This window comes from Manis javanica, chromosome 7 (assembly GCF_040802235.1).
Source record: "Manis javanica isolate MJ-LG chromosome 7, MJ_LKY, whole genome shotgun sequence".
Classification (NCBI taxonomy): domain Eukaryota; kingdom Metazoa; phylum Chordata; class Mammalia; order Pholidota; family Manidae; genus Manis; species Manis javanica.
Window position 1 is genome coordinate 27,371,075 of NC_133162.1, and position 27,957 is coordinate 27,399,031.

The 27,957-nt window shown below is 37.8% G+C and overlaps 1 protein-coding gene across 1 annotated transcript in view; it reads right to left on the minus strand.

Annotated features, from left to right (window-relative positions):
- WNT8B (Wnt family member 8B) overlaps positions 1 to 14,637 on the minus strand; it is a 36,244-nt gene extending 21,607 nt beyond the window's left edge. Inside the window, exon 1 of the mRNA XM_017680245.3 lies at positions 14,521 to 14,637. Within this exon, the coding sequence (XP_017535734.3) occupies positions 14,521 to 14,637 (117 nt within the window). The remainder of the gene's footprint in view (positions 1 to 14,520) is intronic.
- Positions 14,638 to 27,957: the final 13,320 nt, after the last annotated feature.

The following is a 27,957-nucleotide window of genomic DNA, read 5'->3' on the forward strand; positions in this document are numbered from 1 at the left end:
GTTCTCTTCCCAGGATCTCATAGCCTTTGTAAATAATAACAAGAATTAATAATTAATAATAATTTGTGGCAGGAGATACAAAAACTCTGAAAGGAAAAGATGCAGGGCTCAGGTTGTTGAGAAATCAATTACAAAGCTGGGAATTAAGCTTCTGCGATTATGTCTTAAGCCCTTAGAAGGACTTCCCACAGTGCGGCTGCCAGGCTTATCCTCTGCAGACTTACCCCACGAATCCCAAGCTTTTTTTTATATGGACTATGAACTTTTTTTTTATTGATCAGGGAAGCTCTTAGGTTTGTGAATCTTTGATTTTGGAATATTACTTTCCAGATTCCAAAGAAATTTCGCACACCTTACTTTTTATTTCCCTAACTTCAGAGATCCTCATCCTCTGCCAGGATGAGAATTCCTTTGTAATGGGACAAAGTTTAGTGGTTCCTCCTTTGATTGCACCTGTTCGTTATGTATCTTAATGGGGAAAACTCAACAAAAACTTAATTTGACAACAAATTACCATGGATTCAGTAGTTTTTAAATGAGTGTGTATTTTACTGCTCATAACATTTGAAAAATAGCACATACATGTGGAGAACAATAATTTGAGCTATAGATGATGCTTGATGAGAATATGGAATCAAAGAACACTCCCCACTCCATAATAACTGAGGCCCCGGCATTCGGGAGCTCTGCATGTCATTATCAGATGATATTCCAAGAGCCATAGAAGGATTCCTCTAAAAATGTAAATAAAGAGAACCAAGAGATGATGCATTTCAAGAGCTGCCTTAAAACCCAAAGATTTCTGATAAATTCTTGCTCTACTGCAGAAAAGAAACCGACTGTTTAAATCCTTGGGAAAGAAGCAAAGGTAGTAATCTCTGTAAAAAGTGAGCATACGACCATAGTTAACCTGTGTGTCCCTGGACATTTTTCTAATTTGGTGATGAAGTTGAGCGGAGAGAGAGTGAGAAGTGGACAGAACAGGGCAAGACCCAGAATCATTATGAGATATCATTCGGCATAAAATGAAGGCGACAGTTTGAAGAAAAACATGTTCTAGGCCCATTTATTCCAGATGAGTAAGGGTATTGGAAGTGAAAGTCAAATTAGTTTATCTCTGGCTACCATCATAACAATTACCAATTGCTTGGCTGTAACATACCTTCCCGTTCTCTCTCTCTCTTTAGAGCTATTAGAATAAAGAAAAACAAATTCAAAGAAAAGGTTTTTCTTAAGCTACTAAAGGAGACTTCTCCTCAGTAGAAGTGTCCCAACAAGAAGAAACTGTAGAGTGCTTCCCCCACCCCCAATCATCTTGCACAACCTGGTAAAACTGCATATTGTCAGGGAATGTCATCTTTATTCTCTCCTTTTCAAGCCCAGGAATTTCTGTTGATGGACTCCTTTAGACAGTAATTTCAGGCGCGCCTACAACTGAACAGCCAAGCAGAAATTGTGGTTCTCTATTTGTTAAATGCTTTTGAGGTCCTTACATAAAAGGTCGATAATGAAGTATTAAGAGAAACATCTGAATGGCTGCGGTTGGTCAAATTTCTCTGCATGGCACAAAGGGGAAAATGACCTTATGCAGAACCCTGATAGTTCCATTATAAAAATAATCAAGATGTAATGTTAAATGTAAAAATCACTTTCCCAATGCTACCCCAAACAGACTCTTGGCAAAGAATAAATAAATGTTTAATTCAAATTGGGCTTGTAGGGAAAAAGCAATTAACATCTAATTGCATTATACAGGAGATCTGTACATTTTTCCTCAAAGTCAGGCAAGGCGAGAAAGAGTTCTTAAACCCTGTTTTTAAATTAGAACTTTCTTTCACATCCCTTTTTTTCTTTTTCTTTTTGAATCCAGACACTTGAATTTGGACAGACAAGCAACCCAGCCACCTTTCAGTTTGGCTGTGTCAGTATCAGAATGAAATGAACATGACCCCCTCCAGCAGGGAAGGAACACACAGTAAAGGTATTTTTTATAGAACAATTCTTCACACTGCCCTGGTGACAGGGGAAAGGAATCTCGTGTTTCTCTTTTGCTGATACTGAATCAGCTGAAGAATACCATGGGCATCAGTAGAAATGCTCTGAAATAGTCTCCTCTCCCTTTTGTCTTTTTGTTCTCATGAGGGGAAAAGAAAAGAGGTTTTCTGTTTTGTTTTGTTTTTTGAACATGAAAAATTTAATTAAAATGCCAATTAAAAATTGACCAAGTATTTGGTGGTTTTGTTTATAAACAGAAGTGTTGTAAATTATTCTCCTAACTTGCAAATCATTGTATTCATTTGGCATACTTCTTACCAACTCTCTAATAAAGATGGCTATACTCAGTTGTGATAAGAATACACTCTCAATTAGCACAGGAAGCTGATTTCAGCAAAGAAATACCTATTCTTGCCTCCTCAATAGTTTATGTAGCCATTGGACTCATATCTTGGTTAAATAGATAGTCAAAATGAGAACTGATAAAGAGACTGAGCTTATACCTCAATTGGAGAGAAATTCCAAACACCCTAGCAACATGCATTTCCCAGGTCTTACCTCTGTATGTTATTGTGTACTTACTAACATTTCCATGTGTGGATAGTTCATGTGGTTTCTGAGAGCTAAATGAAAATGATGATGCTATCATCTATCATTTGTGCAATGGTTTACAGTTTGCAAAACACATTCACACACGTTATCTTCTGACTAATTTAGAATTATTTGTAAATTGAATAAATAAATTTGTAGAAAGTTTGGATTTCTAAAATATTTTATTTCACACGTTTGTTCACCCAATACCAACTCAGTAGCTCAAGTTAATTTTTAATCTCTAGGACGTGGTGATATGTGCAGTTACTTAGGATATTCTGAAAAAATTAAAATTAAGTCAGAAAGTGAAAAATAAGATCTCATTGAATTTTGCTCCAGCCTTCACCTCAAAGATCAGATTCAACACACAGAGAACTTGCTTTGAACCACCTTCCTATTCTCCACAGTGCTGACATCAGGATTTGGTAAAAAGGGCTACTGCCCATTTCCCCCAAAAGCACTTAGAATACTTATGGTATAGCTGTTTATAATAATAGGAACCCCCATATTTTAGTGCATTCCTTTATTGGTTGGGATCCTTAAGATTTACTGAAATTAGCTGTACATTTAGGAAGAGTCCTACTCCATAGTACAGTTTTTCCTGGAGAGATCTCAAGGCTTCCTACATTTCTGGAAATGAAAATGAACTCTCTCCCATATATAACATACATTTACCTATTATTCCCAGTTCCAGGTAGGAGTCCAGGTTACTTACCAAGTGTGGCTGTGTTGGAGGACACAGGTGAAAAGAAAGATGTACACAGAAGGCTTCAAAAGCAACATAATCCTCTGGAGTAACAGGGATAGGAAAGTCTAAAACCTTGGGAGACAGAGAATTAAGTTGGGGAAATATTCTCCTCAGTGGTAGTGGGAAGGAATCAAACCCCAACTTCCTTGGTGTGTAAGCGATCTCAAACAGAGTTAAGGGGAGGTGAAATGGAGCTGCCAAACTTCCAAAGAAGAGATTATCTACTTAATTAAAGTGTTTTTTTCCCTCTAAGTCCTTCAGCCAATCAGAACTCAAGTGCCAGAGAAAGATTGAGTCGATGAAAAGAACACTCCAGGATCCTCCCAGACAAATGCAGAAAGGGACGAGGAAAAGGGGACAAAGAGAGGACCACGGAGAAAGAGGACAAAGAAAGTGGGGGGAGGAAAAGAGACATAGCAAATCCCCTCCTTATAATCCCTGCATGGAGCCTCCTCCTCCCTCTTGCCTGTGCCCTCCCACGCCATCGCCATCCCCCCACCCGCGCACACTCACACGCAGGCACAGACTCACAGACAGGAGAGGCTGGTCCCCAAGGGGATTTAGAAGGGACTGCGCTTTCCTAGCTGTCCTTTGGAGGGTTTTGAGACTAATTTGCACTCAGGGTAGCTTTCTTCAGAGAAAAAATATACATTGTACTGAGTGAACTTCAGCCCTCTGATTTGAGAATGCGGAGATATGATCCAAACGTCTAAGATAGAAAGAAGCTTAGGGAACCTCAGCGAGCCCAAAGCCCAAAGGTTTCTGCCCTTCAACTTTTTCAGCCAACACTTACTTGCTGAACACCTACTACATTCTCCACCCTACACTAGGCATTGTGGACATTTTTAAAGACCAAAACACGATTCCTGCCCTAAAGACATTTACAGCCTAGGAAGATGATAATATAAGAATGTAATTTAATAGGTAGTAAACTGATACAAGCTGACTATAAATCACATAGACTTATTTAGAGAAGGTTTTCTAAAGAAGGTAGAATTTGAGCTTCAAAGAAGGGTTGAGATTTCAATAGGCTGTTGAATCCCTACCCTCTTAAATCTGAGTGAAGCCAGCAGGGCAGCTGAGCTTCTTGCTCACGCATCTCTGAGTGTCTGGCCCTTCTGTCCTGCTAGGGAGGAGGAGTGACCTTGGTCACAGTGCAGGGTCCCCAAAGGGCCTCCACCTTACTTCTGCACAGCCATGTCTTCTGCTTTGGCATCCACATCACCTTTCTTCAGGGGTCCCCAAGGCAATGGTCTTTCTTCTCTCCCTTTTATCCTTGTTCCTCTTCAGAACCCTCTCTGGCAAGACTTATGCTGCAGACTGAACTGGAGAATAAAGAATTACTAGATTCCTTCATTATCAGAATACTCAGGCCCGATGATATAGAGCTCTTGACCTGCATGTGTTGACCAGGTAACTGTGTCATCCACTTGGAATCTTCCAGACCAGGCCGTTATTTGGGATTCCTTATTGTGAGATGAGTCAATCAGTTTTAATTCCCACCCAGCTTTAGATCCTTCACTCTCTCGTTTTCCCCTTCAGCTTTATCGAGGTATAATTGACAACTAAAAAATTGTATATATTAAACATGTACAGTGGGACAGTTTGATATATATATATGCTGTGAATGATTACTGTAAGTTACTTCATACCTCCATCACCTCCCATGGTTACTCGTGTGTGTGTGTGTGTGTGTGTGTGTGTGTGTGAACATGTGATACCTATTCTTTTAGCAACTTTCAGGTATAGAATACAGTGCTGTTAACTATCGTCACCATGCTGTTGGGTACATCCCCAGAACTTACTCATCTTTTAACTGGAAGTTTGCAGTTCCTTCCCTCTCTTGTCATGCGGAAAGGTAGCAGCAGAGTCTAAGACCCACAGTCAAGTCCTAGGAAGGTAAGGAATAATGACTTCTGAATTTCAATCTGGACTTCTTCCCTGACGACAATAACAAAGTATTCTTTCCACTTGACTAGGAAATTTCCTGGGGATGGAAAAACTTTGTAGGAGGTAGAACAGACTTGGGCGATTTTCATGTAAAAAGGGGGAGCTCATTTAAAACAAGTTTCTTGATGTTCCCCCTGCTTGTAATTTTTCCCCACAAAGGAAAAATGTAATATCTTTATTGTTTTGTACAAAATTAATGCATTCTCATCATAAACCCTTAAATATGACAGAAATAAATAAAATTGAGCAAGTCTCCTTTGATGACCCACCTCCTTCTCCCCACTCCAGCATGACAGCTGTTAAGTTTTGTATGGTCTTTCAGGTTTTAAAATATACATATATGAATATACATATGTATATAAACACTTTTCACAAAAATTAGATTATATAGATTTTATAAGTTGTTTTTCTCATTTAATAATATAGAATGCATTTTTCTATGTTAGGGCCTAAAGATCTCTCTCTCTCTCTCTCTTTTTTTTTTTTAAGAGCAGGATAGATAAATTGTTAGGTATATATATATATTTCCAGCACTCTTATTTTCTGAATATTTGGGTTGTTTTCAGGCTGGTAAAGGAATTGGCAACTTTTAAATTCATTTCCATTTGGACTTGCATTGCTATCTTAATCACTTTCATACTGGAGGATAGAGCTATCTTGATGCCCTGGGTACAATGGATTATAAATAGAATTATGAGTTCCTCTTTTTTAAAATGAGTGCTTTGTCTTTGTGTGTGTGTATGTGTGTGTGTGTTTATATTTTATTTTATTTATATTTTATTTATTTTTATTTTGGTATCATTAATATACAATTACATGAGCAACATTGTGGTTACTGATTCCCCCATTATCAAGTTCCAACCACATATCCCATTACAGTCACTGTCCATAGCATAGTAATATGCTAAAGAATCACTACTTGTCTTCTCTGTTCCCCATACCCCACCCTCTATGTTATGTGTGATAATCATAATGCCCCTTTTTCCCCTTATCCCTCCCTTCCCACCCATCCTCCTCAGTCCCTTTCTCTTTGGTAACTGTTAGTCCATTCTTGGGTTCTGTGAGTCTGCTGCTGTTTTGTTCCTTCAGTTTTTGCTTTGTTCTTACACTCCATGGATGAGTGAAATCATTTGATACTTATTTCACTGAGCATAATACCCTCCAGCTCCATCCATGTTGTTGCAAATGGTAGGATATGTTTTCTTCTTAATGGCTGAATAATATTCCATTGTGTATATGTACTGCCTCTTCTTTATCCATTCATCTACTGATGGACACTTGTGGGCTTCTATTTCTTGGCTATTGTAAGTAGTGCTGTGATAAACATAGGGGTGCATATGTCTTTTTCAAACTGGGCTGCTGCATTCTTAGGGTAAATTCCTAGGAGTGGAATTCCTGGGTCAAATGGTATTTCTATTTTGAGTTTTTTGAGGAACCTCCATACTGCTTTTCATAATGGTTGAACTAGTTTACATTCCCACCAGCAGTGTAGGAGGGTTCCCCTTTCTCCACATCTTCACAAACATTTGTTGTTGTTTGCCTTTTGGATGGTGGCTATCCTAACTGGTGTGAGGCGATATCTCATTGTGGTTTTAATGTGCATTTCTCTGATGATTAGCGATGTGGAGCATCTTTTCATGTGCCTGTTGGCCATCTGAATTTCTTTGGAGAAGTGTCTGTTCATATCCTCTGCCCATTTTTTAATATGGTTATATGCTTTTTGTTTATTGGGGTGGGTGAGCTCTTTGTATATTTTGGATGTCAACCCCTTATCAGATATGTCATTTATGAATATATTCTTCCATACTGTGGGATGCCTTTTTGTTCTATTGATGGTGTCCTTTGTTGTACAGAAGCTTTGTAGTTTGATATAGTTCCACTTGTTCATTTTTGCTTTTGCTTTCCTTGCTCAGGGAGATATGCTCATGAAGAAGTTGCTCATGTTTATATTCAAGAGAGTTTTGCTTATGTTTTCTTCTAAGAGTTTTATGGTTTCATGACTTAGATTCTGGTCTTTGATCCATTTTGAGTTTACTTTTGTGTATGGAGTTAGAGAGTGATCCAGTTTCATTCTCTCGCATGTAGCTGTCCAGTTTTGCCATCCCCAGCTGTTGAAGAAGCTGTCATTTCCCCATCGTATATCCATGGCCATATATTAATTGACCATATATGTGTGGGTTAATATCTGGACTCTATTCTGTTCCACTGGTCTATGGGTCTGTTCTTGTGCTAGTACCAACTTGTCTTGGTCACTGTGGCTTTGTAGTAGAGCTTGAAGTTGGGAAGCGAGATTCTCCCCTTCTTTATTCTTCCTTCTCAGGATTGTGTTGGCTATTTGGGGTCTTTTGTGGTTCCAGATGAATTTTAGAACTATTTGTTCGAGTTCACTGAAGAATGCTGTTGGTATTTTGACAGGGATTGCACTGAATCTGTAGATTGCTTTAGGCAGGATGGCCATTTTGACAATATTAATTCTTCCTAGCTGAGAGCATGGGATGAATTTCCATTTGTTAGTGTCCTCTTTAATTTCTCTTAAGAGTGTCTTGTAGTTTTCAGGGTATAGGTCTTTCACTTCCTTGGTTAGGTTTATTCCTAAGTATTGTGTTCTTTTTGATGCAATTGTGAATGGAATTGTTTTCCTGATTTCTCTTTCTGCTTGTTCATCGTTAGTATATGGGAATGCAACAGATCTCTGTGTATTAAATTTGTATCCTGCAACTTTGCTGAATTCAGATATTAGTTCTAGTAGTTTTGGAGTGGATTCTTCAGGGTTTTTATGTACAATATAATGTCCTCTGCAAACAGGGACAGTTTAACGTCTTCCTTACCAATCTGGATGCCTTTTATTTCTTTGTATTGTTTGATTGCCATGGCTAGGACCTCCACTACTATGTTGAATAAAAGCAGGGAGAGTAGGCATCCTTGTCTTGTTCCCAATCTTAGGGGAAAAGCTTTCAGCTTCTTGCTGTTAAGTATAATGTTGGCTGTGGGTTTGTCATATATGGCCTTTATTATGTTGAGGTACTTGCCCTCTATACCCATTTTGTTGAGAGTTTTTATCATGAATGGATGCTGAATTTTGTAGAATGCTTTTTCAGCATCTATGGAGATGATCATGTGGTTTTTGTCCTCCTTTTTGTTGATGTGGTGGATGATGTTGATGGATTTTTGAATGTTGTACCATCCTTGCATCCCTGGGATGAATCCCACTTGATCAAGGTGTATGATCCTCTTGATCTATTTTTTAATTTGGTTTGCTAATATTTTGTTGAGTATTTTTACTTCTATGTTCATCAGGGGTATTGGTGTATAGTTTTCTTCGACTTTGTCTTTGTTTTCAATTTTATAACCTTCCTTAAAAATTTGAGCTCTAATTAACATATAACAGCATGGAAGTTGAAGGTGTATAAATGTGTCGACTTGATACATTGCAATATGATTACCATCACAGTGTTAACTAACACCTCTACCACACCACGATAATTATTGTTTCTTTTTTGTGGTGAAACAGTTATAATCTAGTCCCTTTGCAACTTTGAAGTTTATGTACTTTGTTTTATCTCCTCTTACCTTCTCCAAATCATACGTCTGGGGTTTCCTCTTGGTGTCCAGAAATCAAGGATTCCATGGGAAAGTGAACTACATTTGTATAATCCCTTTAAAAATGAACTATATCATATTATTCAGTAACTTTTAATATTATAGGCATTTGGAAATAAGATGTCCTTAGGTCTCCTGGAATTTCATAACAGCAACTGATATAGTAAGGCATTTTACAGCAAAATTTCTGCTACTCTAGTTTATCTTCTGAGGATGTTTTCTTGATAATATTCTTTTAGACCTGAAAATGTGGAAATTAAGGCACAGGACAGCAAAGCAATGAACTAAATACTCTAAGTGGTACCACTCTTTTAAATCACTATTATTGATGTCCTGACCCTCTGCTATACTGTTTAATCCCTATTTAAAATTTTGATAGTGGCACATTTGTTTTGTTGTGTTTTTTCCTAAGAGAACATAGAATTATCAATTTTTCTGAATCTTTGATTGGCAGGAACTTAATGGCCTATGATGTGCCAAGCCCTCTGTAAGGCTTGATGTGTAAGAACCTGAATTATAGTGATAGAGGGACTGTCACTTCTGTCATATGGAAGAAACATTCTAGCAAGCACTCAAAAGTGCTAAGGGAGAGAAATGCATGGAGTACAATGGGAGCCTAGAGGCTGTGTACCTAAAGGAACAGGAGAGAGAGGCAGAAGAGCTTCCTGGAACATGCAAAGACTTGGTTGAATCTAAATCAAATGAACAGAGTTCATCAATAATGATGGACAGGAAGGGGTTCTATGTAGAAGGAATAATGGAAGGTGTTACAAATCTGTGAAGCAACAGGTTACATTTAGAGAACTAGAATATGTCTGTTGTGGCTGGAGTGTATCTGACATGGACAGAAAGGAGGCGGAGAAATTAGGTAGGCTGTAGGTGGTGAAGGGCCTTGGGCAAAGCATGGTTTTTATCATGTAGGCAATTGGAAATCATCAAAAGGGATTAAGCAGATGTGCAAGATGAAATTTGTATATCAGAAGGATTATTTTAGGGGCAGTAAGGAGACATGGCTTAGATAAGCCTACAGGCAGAGACAATCCAGGGCCACCTGCAGAGATTCAGGTGGGAAAAGACCAAGGCTGACCTATGGTCATGAATAAATAGAAGAGGATGGAATTAGATAGCTGTTTGGTGTAACAGAGGCTGCTATGATTAAACATTTGCTTGGCACTTCATGCTCAATAAGTACTCAAGATTCAATTGTCACTATTTAATATGAACATATTTAACATTGAAATTTAATATTAACATGTTGAAATTTTATATAAATATACTGTTCTCCAGAATATTTAAAAATCTGTTACTAAGTTGATCTCAGGACAATCAATATTTAGGTAAAAGTATCTTTCTAGATTTAACTAGGACCTCCCCCCACAAATAAAAATCCTCTATAAACAAAAAGACTAACAAATATTTCCAACATACATGCTAAGAAGTAAATATGTTTAATATATAAAAAACTATTATAAAAAATTAGGATGAAAAAAACAGCCCTACTTAAAAATGGGTAGGTAATTCATATGGATAGACTCTTTAAAAATTCAGAAATTAAAATATCCAAAAAGTAGATTAAAATTTTCAGTTTTATTGATAAGAGAAAAAGACAGATTAAAACAACAAGATACCATCTTCTTTTACCAAATTGGCAAAGTTTAAAAGAAATGAGACCCAGTAATGACAAAAGTATTGCGTTTTGTCAAATGGTCATTTTATATATACTGCTGATAGGAGTGTGAATTAGTCCAATGCTTTGAAGAACACTTTGATAACATGAATTAAAAATTTTAAACATATTAATATATTTTAGCCCAACAATTCCACCTTTAGAATTTTATTAGACAATCTTTATCAGGACATATATACAGGATAGTAATTGCATTTTTATAAATAATGGCTTTAGGAGAACACTTTCAGAGTGTCTGCCCAGCTCATGACTGCTATTATGGACTATCTACAGCCAATGGAAGGCTTCCAGCAGCGATTTTGTACCACATGGCAGCCTTCCCCACCCTTACCACACTTGGTTACAGCTAAATTGGTACTCAGCCCAGCTGAGCCAATCAGGTTTCTTTCCCTGGGAATTTGGATGAGAAAAAACGGCAAGGAAACAGTATCTCTACCAAGTTGAGCTTCTCAGTATCTCCTGAGTATTACACATTGTTTTTCTCAAAAGGAGAAGAATACTGAGAGCAGAAAGGAGAAACATGGGACAGCAAAAATGCTTTCTAAAATAGATGATTGAGAGAATCTAGAAACCCTATAATACTGGGTCGAAGGGGCCAAAACAATCATAAGCCTGTGTACAACTAAAAGGGACTACATCAACTTAAGTAAGCGGTACTGGCTGAAATGGTTTAATGCTGAATAACATAACTTGTGGCACTGATCCTCTTTCACAGTAAATGACCTCTCCTCAGAATTCCCTGCCTTTTAAGGGAAGTCTAGACAAGAAATAACCAGTAGCCCATAGGTCCTGGTTAACCCATTACTTTTTTCTTCATTGTGCCATTTCCACTGGCTGTTCAAGTTTGCCAAGATTGGAAGAAATATGCCAAGACTGAGAAAAATTGATATAGTAAAACTAATTTATAGAGTGTATCAGTTTCCTAGGGTTGATATAACAAAGTACCACAAATGGGAGGCCTAAAACAACAGAAATGCGTTCTCTCGCAGTTCAGGAGGCAGAAGCCCAAATTTAAGATGTCAGCAGGATCAGAATTGGTTCCTTCCTAGGGGCTCAGAGGAAAAATCTGTTCCAAGCCTTTCTTTCAGTTTCTGGGATTGCCAGCAATCTCCAGAGTTCCTTAGCTTGTAGGAGCATCTCTCCGGTCTCTGCCTCTATCCTCCTATGGTGTTCTCCCTGTGTATCTGTGTCCCTGTGTCTCTTTTCCTCTTCTTATAAGGACACCAGCCATATTGGATTAAGAGCCCCCCTTACTTCAGTATGACCTCATATTAACTAATTACATCTGCAATGACCCTATTTCCAAAGAAGGTCACATTCTGAGGTACTAGGGGTTAGGACTTCAACATATCTTTTTGGGGTCATAATTGAACCCATAATACATGATATAGTTAACTCCAGCAAACCTTGAACTTCTATTCAGATGGTTGTGGAATCTGGTTTTAACACTTTGGGCCCTTTCGCTTGGGTGGCTAAATCCCACACATCATGGAAAGTCCTATGATTCCAGAGCTTGCATTTTGCATGTTGAGCCTCTCCTCATTGAGCCATCTGATTTATTCTGAGGAGGACTTTTTATTTATTTGCCAGAGGGGTAAAAACTTGGCTGATAGAGGGAGAGTGGAATTGATGTGTTGACTGTTCTGTATATAGACTTTTAATTAGTAAGGTACCTCATCTTACTTGTTCCCTCCGGTGTACCTGGGGTTCCCAGTGAAAAGCTTCTTTTCTAGGATTCTTAAGGATTGATCAGCGCCCTTGACTGTATCATCCTTCACATGTACTTTAGGCAGTAGCTTCCTCTTCCTGGCTTCATTAAATACCTTTTCTTTATCCATTCTCTAACTTCCAAATACTGGTTGAAGTCTTTCATTTGCTTATGGGCTACCTCAGTATTTTCAACACTGTTAAGTTTTGTTTATTTATTTATTTTGTCATGTTATATGGCTAAAGTTGCTTTGCAAATGTGACTGAGGAATTTGAGATGGTGAGATTATCCTGGATTATCTGGGTGAGCCCTAAATGTAACCACAAGTGTCTTTATTAAGAAAGGAGCAGAGGGAGTCTTGACTGCAGTGACTAAGCGAGAAGGTGGTGTGACATGGAAGTGCAGAGAAGTTGGAAGATGTTATATGCTGCTGGCTTTGAAGATGGAGGGAGAGGTCATGAGCTCAGAAATGCATCTCTAGAAAACGGAAGGGGCAAGGAAATGGATTCTCCCCTAGAGACTCTTGTGGGAACATGGCCCTCCCCACATTTTGGTTTGGGTCCCATGAAACTGATTGCATGCAGACTTCTAGCCTCCAGAAATGAAAGAGAATAAATAAGTGTTGTCTTAAACCCCACATTTGTGGTAATTTGTAATAGGAGCCATAGGAAACTAACACAGCATCTCTTGAGATTGATGGATTTTACAGCCCTTGCCAGCCAGGCAACCAGCTGTGATGTAATCGTTCTTACCTGCATGTGTAAGGGACTTGGTTGTTATTACTTATCTCCTTACTGGACAACTGCAATTCTTCGACATTTCAAGCAATAGACTATTTAAAGACTACATGGAAAATGACTATATAAGTCCTGGTTATCATCTGAAATATTCTGTTGACACTTTTTTATAAATCAAAGAAATGTTAACAACAAAATTTACAAATTGGTACCAGTGGTTCAGAAGAAAATCCTGAAAACAGTATGGAACACTCTTTAAGAAACACTTAATCACCAGGGTTCCTGATGGTGGTGGGTGCCACTTGGCGGAAAACGCAGATGTCAAGACTGAAGCCAAAATATATCCATAGGATTCAGGCTCTGAATATGAAAACATTTTAGGAATTATTTTAACCAGTTCATTTCCCACAAATTTTCTTTCTTATGCATGTATATAAAATCTAAAAAATAAAAAATTTAAATAAGTTAATAGTATAAGATTAAAAATTCTAAGAAGAATACATTATCCTACAGTTTAATTGGCAATGTTTTTTCTTTCTTAAAATGGTGCATTGTAGAATTTCTGGCCTCTGAAAATTCAATGAACTTTATTATTATCATTATTATTACTAATGACACATGTCTTTTGTTATTCCTGGCTGTGCCAGGCTTCACCTGTCAGCCGTGGGCACTGGGTCTTGCTGGTGTGAGGGGCACTTGGTGGAGTGCTGGGTGGCTCAGGGATGTTTCCTCCACCTTTTTTGTGACTGTGTGCTTGCAGCAATGCCGTGAGAGGATATCCTCAAGGACAGCAGGCTCTCTGGACTTCCTGGGTAAGTCTCTGGCAGGCTTCCCTGTGGATGAAGCTGCCTCGTTGGACCCGGGCCAGCCCCTTGCTCAGGCGGGAGCTGACCGAGCAGCCCCGCCTGCAGAGGTCCAGGTCGTTGTGGTGGTTGCGGTTGCTATGTGGTGGGGTGGGCGTATGCAGCGACGCTCTTTGCAATGGTCTTGCCAATTGGTTTCACCCCCGAACAAGTTTACTATGGATTCAACGAGACCGAAAAAATGACAGTGGAACTTTCTTCAGGTGAAAGGGCTTATACCCAACTTTATTCCCACGGGGGCAGGTCAATCACTAGAATGCCGTCCACTCAGAACGAGTCTATGCAGCAAGCCGGTCTTTGCCTCTGGGCCTCTCTGCCCCCGCAGCCTGTCTCAGTCTCTTCCTGGGCGCTGCCACCACTCCAGTCTGTGCTCTCTTCCTTGCAGCCTTGCAGCCCTGCAGCCCTGCAGCCCTGCAACCCTGTCGCCTAGAGAACTGGGCGGAGCTCTTTATTTAGAGTCAGTAACAACCTACCGCCCACACGTGTATTGTGAGCAAGCTGACCAGGGCTAGGTGAGAATCCTGGCCATAGGAAACTTCACTTTCTCCACAGCAATCAGCAGCCGGCCCAGCTCATCTGCCTCCTCCAGTGCCTCCTTGCTGTCTGCCAGCATCTTCAAGAATGCCTAATGGCCCACTTACCTGGATTCTGCTGCGCCTGCTCCAGCCGCTGCGGTATGTCCTCCTCAGCTGCCTATTTCCGCCCCACTTGACGCTTGTGAAAGCCTGGCACGTACTCCGGGAGAGTTTAGCATACATCTGGTGAGTGAATAAATGAACGTAAGGCACTCATTTCATGCCCTCATCATGCATCAACTACAGTCGAGTCTCCTGGGTGCGGGGTGGCGGGGGTTGCGGGGACGGTGGCCTGGGCTGGGCTGCGCTGGGCGTGGCTGAGCCTCTGCTCAACACCCCACCTCCAGGCTCTCTCTGATTTTCCACAGTTAAGCCAAGTTTGCATTCCTAGTTTAAACCCAACTTGGTCATAATGCATTGTCGTTTTGAATATTATTAGATTTAGTTTCCTGACATTTTATTAGGGATTTCTGCACCTGTGTTAGGACCTCTAATTTTTCTTTCTCATAAAGTTCTCATCAAGTTTTGGTATCAGGATTTTGCTAGTTTCACAAAATTAGTTGGGGAGTGCTTTATCCTTTTCTAGTCTCTACATTGGTTTATGTAAATTGGAATTGTTTAGTCCTTGAATGTATCTTAGAACTCACTAATAAAAAGACCTGGAACTAATTTATTTGAGGGAAGCTCTTAACCTCTTGTTTCACTTCCTTAATGGTTATAGGATTATTGAGGATTTGTATTTATCCTTGAGTCAGTATTAGTAGGTTATATTTTTCTTTCCTGAAAACTGGTCCATTTCATGCAAGTTTTCAAATTTGTTGGTACACATTTTTTCATAAATCTACTTTCATTATCTACTTAACCTCTGTCATATTTATAGTGTTCTCATTTTCATACCTATTACTATTTGGATGCCCTCCCTCTCTCTGTCCTGGAACAATCTTGCCAAAGGTTTTTAAATTTTAATAGTTTTTTCTAAAAACCATCACATTTTGGTTTTGTTAATCCTCTCTGTTGTATCATTTCCTTAAATTAGTGGGTGTTAAGAATTTGGAATAGTGTTTTACACATAGGAAATGCCATGTAAAGTATTGTTTTCTGATTTCATCTTTATTATTTCCTTCCTTATACTGCTTCCTTTGGATTTCTGGTTTTCCTCTTCTGAACTTCTCAAGTTGTATGCCATTTGGTTTTCACTCTTGGATCACTTGCTCTTTGGGAAGGCACGCTGAAGCAGCCCATCGCAGTCATTTTCTTTTGACATAAAAGCATTTAAGGTTCTATATTTCCTCCCAGGTACTGCTTTAGCTGTATTACCTCTGCGGTATATTGATATCATTCTGTTCTAAGTATTTTTTTATTTTAAGAGAATACATACTTTGTAATGTTGAGTTTCTCCTGGATATATCCATTAAATAAAATTGTGAATCATGCTGTTCAGACTTGTTACAACTTCTTGATGAATTGATCTTTCTCTAGTAATACATTTTGCCTTAAAGTCTCTTTTGTCTGATAAAATGTAGCTAACCAAATTGCTGTTGCTGTGAGTATTGATTGCCTGGTATATCTTTTTCCATCCTTTTACTTCAAAAATGTCTATGTCCTGCTTTATGTCTCTCTTATAAACCTCATATAGATGGATTTACTTGTAATCAAGCTGACTGTCTTGGCTTTAAATGTGACCATGTAATCCATTTACATTTATTGTGGTTACTAACATATTTGGATTTCCTCCTAGTGTGTGTGTGTGTGTGTGTGTGTGTGTGTGTGCACTTTCTATTTGATTCACCTCCCCCCACCATGTCTTTTTCTATCTTTTTCTGCCTTCTTTTAAAATGATTGAAATTTTTTTCAGTTTTTATTTTCTTCCAGTAACTTGGAAGTTATACACTCTATTCTTTGAGTGTTTAACCATGAAATTGTATTACCGTACTCAACTTTTCAAGTCCAAAATTAGGGTCATTACCCCCACTCCCAAAAATAAAAGGACTATGGAAAACGTTGACTCCAGTTATGTATTCCCAATTTATTTTCATCATGCATTTTAATTCTATCTTGTTTTAAAGCCCAGAAGACATTATCGTTATTGTTTCATCTAGTCATTGCCTTTTTTGATTCACCTATTTACCACTTTCTTTGCTAATTACTTTATCTTTGTTCTCAAGAAATAGATAGCTTTCTATCTGAATTACAACTTTTAGAATTCCTGTAGTGAATGTCTGTTGGTAGAAACCCTCTCACTTTTAGTTTGAAAGGGTTTTTATTTTATTCTTGTTTTTAAAAGACAGTTTTACTGAATATAGAATTCTAGGTTTATAGTTTTTTATTTGAGCATATTAAAGGTATTATTCCACTGTTTCCTGGCTTCCATAGTTCCTGCTGGCGTGTCAAGTGTCAGTCTATTAATCTTTCCTTTGAAAGTATAGTTGACTCTTGAACAACATGGGTTTGAACTGGGCTGGTCCACTTATACATGGATATTTTTCAATAGGTATATTGAAAAAGTTTTTGGAGATTTGTAACTTGAAATAAGGTTTTTCCCTCTAGTTTGTTTTATTGTAAGAATACAGTATATATGTTTTGTGTATGTGAAACCATCATAAGATTGTATATATCAATGATACTTTAATAAAAAAAGAATACAGTGTGTAAGACATATAAAATATGAGTGTGTTAATTGACAGTTTGTTATTGGTAAGGCTTCTAGTCAACAGTAGGCTATTAGCAGTTAAGTTTTGGGGCAGTCAAAAGTTATATATGAATTTTCAACTACACACCAAACCCCCACTTTGTTCAAGAGTTAACTGTAGTGACTTTCTGCTTTTAAGATAATCCTTTTGCTTTGGGCATTCTGCAGTTCTACTGTGCTGTTCCTAAAGGTGGGTTGTTGTTTTTTTTTTTAACTTACCCTTGTTATTTGTTATGCCTCCTGAATCTGTGGCTTGGTGCTTTTTATTAGTTCCAGAAAATTCTCAGCTATTTTCTCTTAAAATGTTACATTTGGCCCATGCTCTTCCTACTCTTCTTCTAGAATTATGATTGAATCTGTATTAATATTTTTTTCACTCTACCCTTTACCTCTCATCATCTCCATATTTCTGTTTTTCTTAACTGCATTTTGGGTAATATCCTCACATCTGTCTTTCAGTTTACTGATTCTCTTTTTCTTGGTCAAATCTGCTTTTAAACTTATTCATTGAATTTTAAATTTCAGTTATTAAATTTTTTTACTTCAGTCAGTTCTATTTATTTTATAATCTTTATTGTAATTTTTGTTATCTCTTAAGTTGAACTCACATTTTCAATTTCTTCTTTGTTTTTTTAAAATATATTAGAAATATTTACTCTGAATCCTTTGAAAGTCTGTTTCTCATTCTTTTTTCTTTCTTTCTGGCTCTCATGCATAGGGCTTTGTTTTCCTATGTGCTTTGTGAATTTTTACTGTGAACTTATATTTTGTGGAGCTGTATCTTGAGGAATTCCTTGAAGACTGGTTAAAAGTGGGTTGTCCAAACAGGATTTAGGTTTGCTTTTGCCAGGCATCTGGGAGCCCTTTTAATACAGAGAAACTTAAAATAAAAATTTTGATTTGCTGTTTATTGGGCTACCTGAGTAGTGTAAATTCAGACTGCACATCTATGGAATTCACAGGAGTTTTCTATTTCTATGGTTTGAGACAGTAGAACTTTTTTTTCAGTCTGAAAAAAGGGATAAGTTTTTATTTCTAGTTTACTTTTACACTAAATGTATAATCCTTTAGGTAGTCCCAGCTTTAGGAAAGAAGGAGAGTAGTCTTAGAATTCCCCCCTTGGGAGGGTCCTGCTCTTTGTAGCCTTTCTCAATGACCCATTAAACTCAAAAAAACAAAATGCAAGTTTGTTCAAGTTTATCAGATGCTTTCAGGGCCAAATCTGGCTTTATACTCAACTTACCTTTTTTGAGTAACTGCTTTCATATATTTTATTATTGGTTTGGCCTTACAGTGTTCCTTATTATCCTGTCAGTTCATTGAATTCATGAAAAGAGATCTTTTTAAAAAATATTATAGCCAGCATATTTAGATATTTTCAATGTGAGAGTTGCTCAGGGTATTTGTTTGCAATACTAATAGACATGGAAGTTCTGGATCAAAAATTTTGTCCTATGTATTTGTGTGTGTGTGTGTATGTTTATCATTCCTTTATTTTTAAAATAGATTTTTGAGAAGATTTAGATTCACAGAAAAAATACAAAGATAATATAGAGAGTTCTCATATGTCCCACACCCAGTTTTCTTTCATTGGTATGGCACATTTGTTACAATTAACCCATCAATACTGTTACTGTAGTTCCCCCTGACCCATGGGAGATATGTTCCAAGATCCCCAGGGGATGCCTGAAACCTCGGGTGGTACTGAATCCTATGTATACTATATGTATACTATGTCTTTTCCTATACCTATGTACATATGCTGGTTTGATTTATAAATTAGGCAAAGTAAGAGATTAACAACAATAATAAAATGGAACAATTATAACAATATACTGTAATAAAAGATATGTGAAAGTGGTCTTTCTTTCAAAGTATCTTATTATACTATACTCACCCTTCTTGTGATGATGTGAGATAAAACACCTATGTGGTAAGAGAAAGTGAGGTGAATGATAGGCATTGTAATGTAGCCTTAGGCTGCCATTGACCTTTTGACAATACTCAGGAGGATCTTCTGCTTCTGGACTGCAACTGACTGTGGGTAACTGAAACTGTGGAAAGCAATACTATGGGTAAGGGGGAACTGCTGTACACTATTATTTGCTTAAGTCCATACTTTATTCAGATTTCCTTAGTTTTTTCCTGATATCCCTTTTTTCTACCACAGTCCTGTTCAGGATACCACATTATGTCTTCTTGTTGTGACTCCTTAGCCTCCTCTTGGCTGTAATAGTTTCTCGTACTTTCCTTGTTTTTGATGACCTTGACAGTTTTGAGAAATATTGGTCAAGTATTTTGTAGGATTCTCCTCTGCTGCAACTTGTCTGATGTTTTTCTTATGATTAGACTGGAATTACAGGTTTTTGGGAGGAAGACGACAGAGCTAAAGTGCCGTTTTCTTCACATATTAATACACACTATCAATATGACTTATCATTATTGATGTTACCTTGATCACCTGACTGAGGTACTATTTGTTAGTAGTATTTGTGTTCAACTATAAGATTGCTCTTTTTTTCCCTCCCTTTCCCTACTGTAATCTTTGGAAAAAAGTCTCTATATGAAGCATACACCTAAAAAGTGGAGAATTATCTTCCACCCTCTTGAGAATGGAGTATCTACATAAAGTATCTAGAATTCTTCTGCATGGGATTTTTGTCTCTTTCCCTCTATTTATTTATTCAATCTTTTTATTTAAGTCAGTAAGGACTCGCATTTATTTTATACCTTGAGCTATAATTCATTATTGCTTCATTTATTTTCCTGCTCAAATTGTTCCTGATTGGCCACTGGAAGCTCTCTCAGCTGGCTCTAGCATCCCTCTGACATACCTCCACCACTGTGGATTTGTGCTTGTTGTTTGGTTTTGTTTTTGGGCGCTTTCTTATTTTCTGACACTTAAAGTTGCTCCAGGCTTGCCTTGTTTATTTCCTGCCTCTGTCTTAGAATCAGCCACTTCTCCAAAGTTACTTTTATTGGGGAATTGTATTAGAACCAAAACCTGGACACAGGGTGTGCTCACTGCTACTGGAATACCATTGCTTCTAGGCCCTCTCAACTCATAGAGCAAGGAAAATATATGCGTGTATACTAACCTGTGTGTGGCATTTCTTGCTTTCTCACTATATACATATATAGTAGCTATAACCATCTGTATCTATATTAAGCTAAAGATGAATTCATACTACTTCTATATATATTTAACTTAGTCTATGAATTCCTTGGGGAAGTATGTTACAGTCTCATAATGATCATACAATTTTTCATTTTGCCATGTATTTCTATCTCATTTTTCTTTATTAACTCTGAAGTTGTGAGGTAGGTGCATAAAATTTTATGATGGTCTTATTTTCTTAATAATTTGAACTTTTATTAATGTGAAATATCCCTCTCTAGCCCATTTAAAGATTTTAGGCTTGAAATATGTTTTCATCTATCTTATATTAATATATTTTAAACTTCTTTCCATGATATATATATCAGAAATATATATATATATATATATGTATGTTTTCTTTCTGGTACATTTTTTCCTCTTTCTCTGTTTTCCTTTTTTTATTTAATTTTGCTTTAAGCGTGTCTTGTAAATAGCATGTGGCTAGGAATTTGAGTTTTTATTTTTTTGCCCAATCTGAGAGCCTGTTCTTTAATGTGTGGATTTAGTTCAATCACATTTTTTGTGATTTCTGATGTGTTTAGATATGTACCTAACTTATTTTATGTTATCCACTTACTGTGCTTTCTTTTTGTATCATCATCCCCATCCTCACCATTATCATCATCACTCCTTGAAAAAAATTGAAGAGTTAAAGAATAAAATCTGAAACCACAGAAATAAATGAATTTAGAGAACACAGAATTCCTAATAACAATTAAAATATATGGAGCAATTCCAATAAAGGGGTTTACAAGAATTAAGCCTTTTCATTCTCACCACTCTATGAGAGGCACAGTATCATTATTGCCTTCATTTCTGGGTAAAGAAGCTGAGGCTTAGAAAGGAAAGGAAAGTGTCCAGGGTTATACCGTGGGTACATGGCAAGCCAGGGTTTGAACCCAGGTGAGCCTGACTCCAGAGCTTGTTACTGTAAGTGCAGTGCTATTCTGTCCAACAAAACCAGATCCTGCACTTGGAGAGCCTTGGCCAGTGCAGTTTACAGCACCCTGTCTTCTTTACGTTTTCCCCATCTCAACTTTGAGGAGACACCCTCAAATCCCACTTTTAATCTTAACTTCTCACTAATGTGTACTTTAACTGCTATCCACTCAACCTTCCTCTGGCTACTTGGAAGTTCAGACCTGGTGCCTGTAACCTGCTTTGTGTGGAGACAGGTGGTACGGTCATGTTGAGAAGCTTTTCTAGGATCTGCAACCTTTAGCTATTTCACAACTTCTTACGTGAACCAAAAGATTCTTGAGAAGGTCCAAGCATTTTCACAAAAGGCCTTATGAAAACATATGTAAAACCTATTAAAAAGAGATTAAGAAAGCAGTGGGGTCGCGTAAGGACTGCTCTCGTTTAGGTGGGCAGTTTTAAGTTGATATTTTCTTATGTAGGCATCGTTTCAAGCAATAACATTTGTGTTTACTCTTGGGCTCACAAGGGAAGCTTGAGACAGCATTTTGACAAAGACGGAAGAGAATGATGTTAGAAAGTGTGAGAAGTTGAACTAGTGTTAAGAGGGCCTAATAATAAATTTATTACTGGCTATAAGAAGGAAATTTAATGATTCCACTGAAGACCAAATGAGAAGAAACAGCAATTGCTTTAGGGAAGATACAGCTTAGATATTAGGAGGACCTTTCTGACAATTGGAAGTTATCGGACGCTGGAATTCACTTTCAGAAAAATGGTGGAATCTTCTCTAGAGATATTTAAGAACAGGCTGCTCTCCTTCCAGACTGCTTGAAGGTAGTTCATTCATTCACACATAGCTAACAAGGGCTGTGTTGTGCTAGATACAGTTCTGTACACAAGGGCTACAACTGGTAAGGAGACCTAAACTAAATCTTGTCATGGAACTTACATTACAGGGGTGTCGGTGGTACAGGAGAGGATAAATAATGGACTAATGACAGAATGATTTCAGTGTTATGGAAAAATAATTAATAGGAATGACTGAAGGCCCACTTTAGATTGTGTGGTCATGGAAGGCTCCTCCGTGGAGGTGGTATATGAGATGAGACCTGAAAGAAAAGGAGCCATCTGACAAAGATCTAGGGAGAAGCATTTCTGTGGAAGGTACAGTGAAAGGGCCAGAAGGGAATAAGTTAGGCAGGTTCATGAAACAGAAATTAGACCTGTGTGGCTGAAGCATAGTAAGCAAAGAGGGGAAAATAGTTGAAGATAAAGTCAAAGAGGTAGAATAAACTAGATCAGAAAGAGCTTTCAAGATGTTTGGATTTGATTTTAAGAGCAATGGGAAGCCATAGATGGGTTTTTAGCAAGGGAGTGGTATGATATGGTTTATATTATAGAAAAATGTATTCTGTGTGAAGAATGGGTTTGAGAGGTGATAGAATAGAAACAGGGAGAACGGCTCAATAGACTAGTGTGGTAGTGTAGGCCACAGGTGGTGGCAGCAGTGGACATAGGGAGAACTGGATGGATTAGATTTTTCCTAGTTCTTTGGTTCTATGATTTTCCAGAGGAACTGTATTTCTCTTTTGTTTCAGACATGCAGGAAGCATGCACATGTCAATGTGCGTTCCTTTGATTTCCCAATGAGTTCTCCTCTTGCATTGTTTGGGAGTGGGAAAGGCATTCTCTGACATGACTGCACTAATGAAATCAGTGTCTTGCTGGTGTTACCGAATGGGCTTGATGGAGATGCGTTCTCTGCTTTGTACATCGACAATGGCTCTTTTCTTCTGGTTGATTCCCTGAAGTCACACCATACTTATTGTATATAAGCTAGAAAGATAAGTTAGGGCACATCACACAGAACCTTGTATGATAGGGTTAGGACAGCATATATTATTTTGTAGGGGGAGTCATTGAAGGTTTTTCTGAACAGAAATTAGAGGATTAAATACTTGAATAAAAATGTTAATTTGGTAAAGAGTGGATCAGAGGGGAGATAAGATAATCACTTATGAAACTCTTGCAATTATCCAGCTGAGAAGTAATAAAGATTTAGAGGAGGAGAGATAAAGGGATTGCAAAGGAGGGGACCGATGAGATGAGAAACAATTTGGAGGCTGACTCAATCAACAGAACTGACAGGTAGAATAGATGGGAGTTAGTGGAACAGAAGTAGTAATCAAAAGTTGTTTCTGAGATTCTGAAACTGGATGACCAAGACGCTGTTAAGAGACGGTGGAGTACAAAAAAAGGAGACAGTTTGGGGCAAGAGGAAATAAGATAGATCTATTTCACAACAATGTGAATATACTTGGCACTACTGAACTGTACACTTAAAAATGATCATGATGGGAAATGTCATGTTTTTTTTTTTACCACAGTAAAAAGAAGGAAATAGGATAAAGAAAAGAATAATAAAGGCAGGCTATTTTGGGTCAGTGAGAGCAATCTGCTAAAGCACAGGCTGGAGGGAGAGAGAAGAATGCCTTAGTTTGGTGAATTGTAGGGCAAGATGAGGAATCAGATGGCGGCTATTCAGCTCAGGTCCTGCAAAACTGATACTTGATGTCTAAAGGCCACATAAGCCTGTCCAAGAGGCAGCCTTCCAAGAAACCCTCTGTGATTTTTACCCTGGACTCCTAAAGAAATATGTTCCATATTTAAAAAATATGAGCACCAAGTAAGATGAGCACAAAGTATTACCCAACTCCTCACTCCTCTGCTAGTGTGCTAGAGCAGGAGTATGGAAATTACACCTCACCTATGGCTACAGAATGCTTCTTGCCTGACCACTGTCTTTGTTGCTTAGTTGCCCAGGATTCCTGTGTTTCAGTGCGGGTGCAGCTTCACTGAGTTATGATTGGCAAATAGAGTAATAAGATGGTTAAAGTGTACATTGTGATGAGTTGATATACATATATGTATATAGTGAGAAAGGACTCCCCCATCTACATAATTAACATATCCATCACCTCACATGTTCACATTTCTGTTTTTTTGATGAGAACATTTGAGTTCTATTTTCTTAACAAATTTTAATAATACAAAACAGTGTTATCTACTATAGTCACCATGCTTTACATTACATTCTCAGACCTTATTCATCTTACAGATGAAACTTCATACCATTTGACCAACATCACCCCATTGCCCACTGCCCACCGCCCCTGGCAACCACCATTATACTCTCTACTTATGTGTCTGACTGTTTTATACTGCACATATAAGTGATACCAGGCAGTATTTGTCTGTCTCTGTCTGGCTTATCTCCTTTAGCAAAATGCCCTCCAGATCCATACATGTTGCAAGTGATAGGATTTCCTTCTTTCTCATGGCCAAAAAATACTGCATTTTAATATATATATATTATCATACCTTTATCATTCATCTGTTGTTGGGCACTTAGATTGTTTCCATATCTTGGCTATTATGAATAATGATGAATACATGGGAGGGCAGATAAATCTTCAATATTCTGTTTTATTTTCCCTTGGCTGTATGCCCAGAAGTGGGATTGCTGGATTATATGGTAAATTCAACCAAGATGTCCTTGAGGAGGTGAATGGGTAAATAAACCATGGTACAAGCAGACAATGGAATATTATTCAGCTTACAAAAGAAATGAGTTCCAGTAGACTCGTAGACACTGAAAAGGAACTGGTGGCTACCAAAGAGGAGGGGTTGGGGAAGGTGGTGGGGGTCAGGGAAAGGGGAAGGTGATTAAAGGGCATAGTAATTCACAATCACAGTATAGGTTGGTCAATGGGATGGTAGTACAGCATGGAGAATATAGTCAATGCTTCTGTAACATCTTACCTTGTTGATAGATAGTGACTGCACTAGAGGGAGTGAGAATTTAATCATATGGGTAACAGTTGAACTACTGTGCTGTATATTTGAAACAACCATAATGTTGTATATCAATGATAATTTAATAAAAAAAGAGAGTATAATGTGGGGGAGGGGGGGAGCACGGGAAGGGCTGTACAACCCAGAGAAGACACGTAGTGATTCTACAGCATCTTACTATGCTGATGGACAGTGACTGTAATGGGGTATGTCGGGGGGACTTGGTGATGGGGGGGAGCCTAGTAAACATAATGTTCTTCATTTAACTGTAGATTAATGATACCAAAATAAAAAAGAGAAGAAATGAGCTATCAAGCTTTGATAAGACATTGAGGAACCTCAATGCATATTGCTGAGTGAAAGAAGCCAATCTGAAAAGGCTACGCATTGTATGATTCCAACTATATAACATTCTGGAAAAGGCAAAACTGTGGAGACTAACATCAGTAGTTGCCAAGACTTGGTGCGGAGGGATGAATAGGCAGAGCACAGAAGATGTTTGGGACAGCGAAACTATCCTGTATGATACCATAATGATGGATACATGTCCATTATACACTTGTCCAGAGCTGTGGAGTGTACAGCTCCCAGAGTGAACCCTAATGCAAACCGTGGACTTGGGTGATCATGATGTGTCCGTGTAGGTTCCTCCACTGTAACACACGTGCCACTCTGGTGGGGGATGTCAGAGAGGCTATGCATGTGGGGGGACAGGGCCTATGTGGGAAATCTCTGTATCTTCCTCATAATTGCTATGAACCTAAAACTGCTCTAAAACATGAAATCTTTTTGAAAAAAATTATTTAAAAAAAAACTAGAGGACATCCTATTCTGGTATTAAAAGTAGACATGGGCGGAGGTGGATTTCCCATAAGGTTAAATTAGGGCCCTTGAACTGCTATATATTCCTGTAAACTTGACAAAAATAAGACATTAAAAAATTTTTTTTTCTCAACAAGGTCTTCCCCAAATCATATAACCTAGAGGACCCATGAAATAAGGATTAGTCCAAGATAAAGGGGATCCTGACCCAAATTACTCTCTTCATCCTGAGTGTTTGTCTTTGTAACACCTTTCCTAGGAAAGGGGATTTGGCTTTTAATCAGTGAAACAACTTAAATAGCATTGAATGAACTTTTAATCTTTTTAGTTTAAGTTAACTAAAAAGCTAAAAATTTTAAGACATTTGTATTCCCAATATAGCTGGGATTTCTTTCAATGAGATTATAAATCTCATTATCTGCATGTTGGATGTTCTTATTTTATCTTCAATACCTGTCACTTTCTCTTCTTAATCTGTTTTATTTCTTTGGGGTTTTTAAATTTCCCTTTTTCCCACCTTCTATTTCTCTAAAGGCATTATCTATTGTGTTTATTCAGTCTGGTGTTCCTGTTAATTTAGTCATTATGTCTGGGTTTTTTTCCCTTTAATTTCAAATATTTTCATGAGTTCTGTCTCTTTATTTCTGACATGTTCTATTTCTGATTTCTACCATTCTTTTATGTCTTGTGTCATTTAAAAATATTTTTCTGTTTGTTCTGAGGCAGAATTTTAGTCTTTCTGGTGTGCTTTCATATCTGTAGAAATGTATTCTGCTTATTTTCCTTTTCCATGTATTTAATCTTGATACTCCTTTTCTGTATAATAACTTTCATTGGATTTAACCTTGATACTTTCTGTTGCTTGTTTTTTTTTATTTTTTATTTTTATTTTGGTATCATTAATCTACAATTACATGAAAGACATTATGTTTACTAGGATCCCCCCTTCACCAAGTCCCCCCCACATACCCCTTCACAGTCACTGTCCATCAGCATAGTAAAATGCTGTAAAATCACTACTTGTCTTCTCTGTGTTTGTTGCTTGTTTTTTTGTGCTGATAATTTTCTGGAAATTTTAGGAGAGATGAGCCTAGTTTTAGAAATGTGGTGGCTTGTTCTCTGCAGCTTCCTGAATTTGCTCCCTCTCGGCACTTGATCTGGACCTTCCCTTTCCTTGGCTCTGTTATGCAAGTCCTGCTTAATTTTCATTCTACACCCAGAAGTTTCTCCTCAGTGTGTGGCTATGTGCAGGGATGGAGCCCAGGCTGGTCAGTTTCTATTTTTCCGCAGGCTTCCTGCACCCACAACTCCCTCAGGTTAATCTCTTGCTTTCTGATTGACTCAGCTCACTTTCCTGCAGGCTCTTTCCGCATTTTCTAGTTGGCGGTGGGTGGGGGGAGTGTCTATCAGACGTCCTAGTGCTTCCTCTGCTTTCTCCCACACAGGTGTTGACCTCATGCAGATGTTGGGGTTGGTGGTGATTGACTCTCATACAATTCTTGCTTGCATGTGGGGTTTGAGGATTTCAGCCTTACTATCTGTTGCTCTGTTTTTTATGCCAGGATTTGGAGAGGTTAAATAATGATGCTCTCATCACTGTCATGTACCTAATATTTGATTTTTTTGTATTTGATATTTGTAAATCTATATTCGAGTTTTGAAAAAGTTTACAAAAATGGTACATACTAGTTGTTTAAAAAAACTTCAAAGATACATGCATAAAAAGGGAACGCTCTCCTCTTTCGAGTCCCATTCCCCAAAGGTATTTAATGTTAAGAGTTAGGTATATATCCTTCCAAACATTTTTCTATTCTTTCACTACATATTTTTTTCCTATCATTTTACTATCTACATTTTAACTACAGTTTTGTTTTTCCACTAGATGATATATTGGGGATGTCTTTAAAGTCTAATATAGTCAAATAGTTCTTGTTATTGATCACCATTACCAGACTTCTGGTTGCTTTGAAAATGAACATTTTAATAGTGTTAAGGTTCATCACAAAATAATTGATGGTACTTGTCTGCAGTTGGAGAGATTTTGGCACTCAGGACC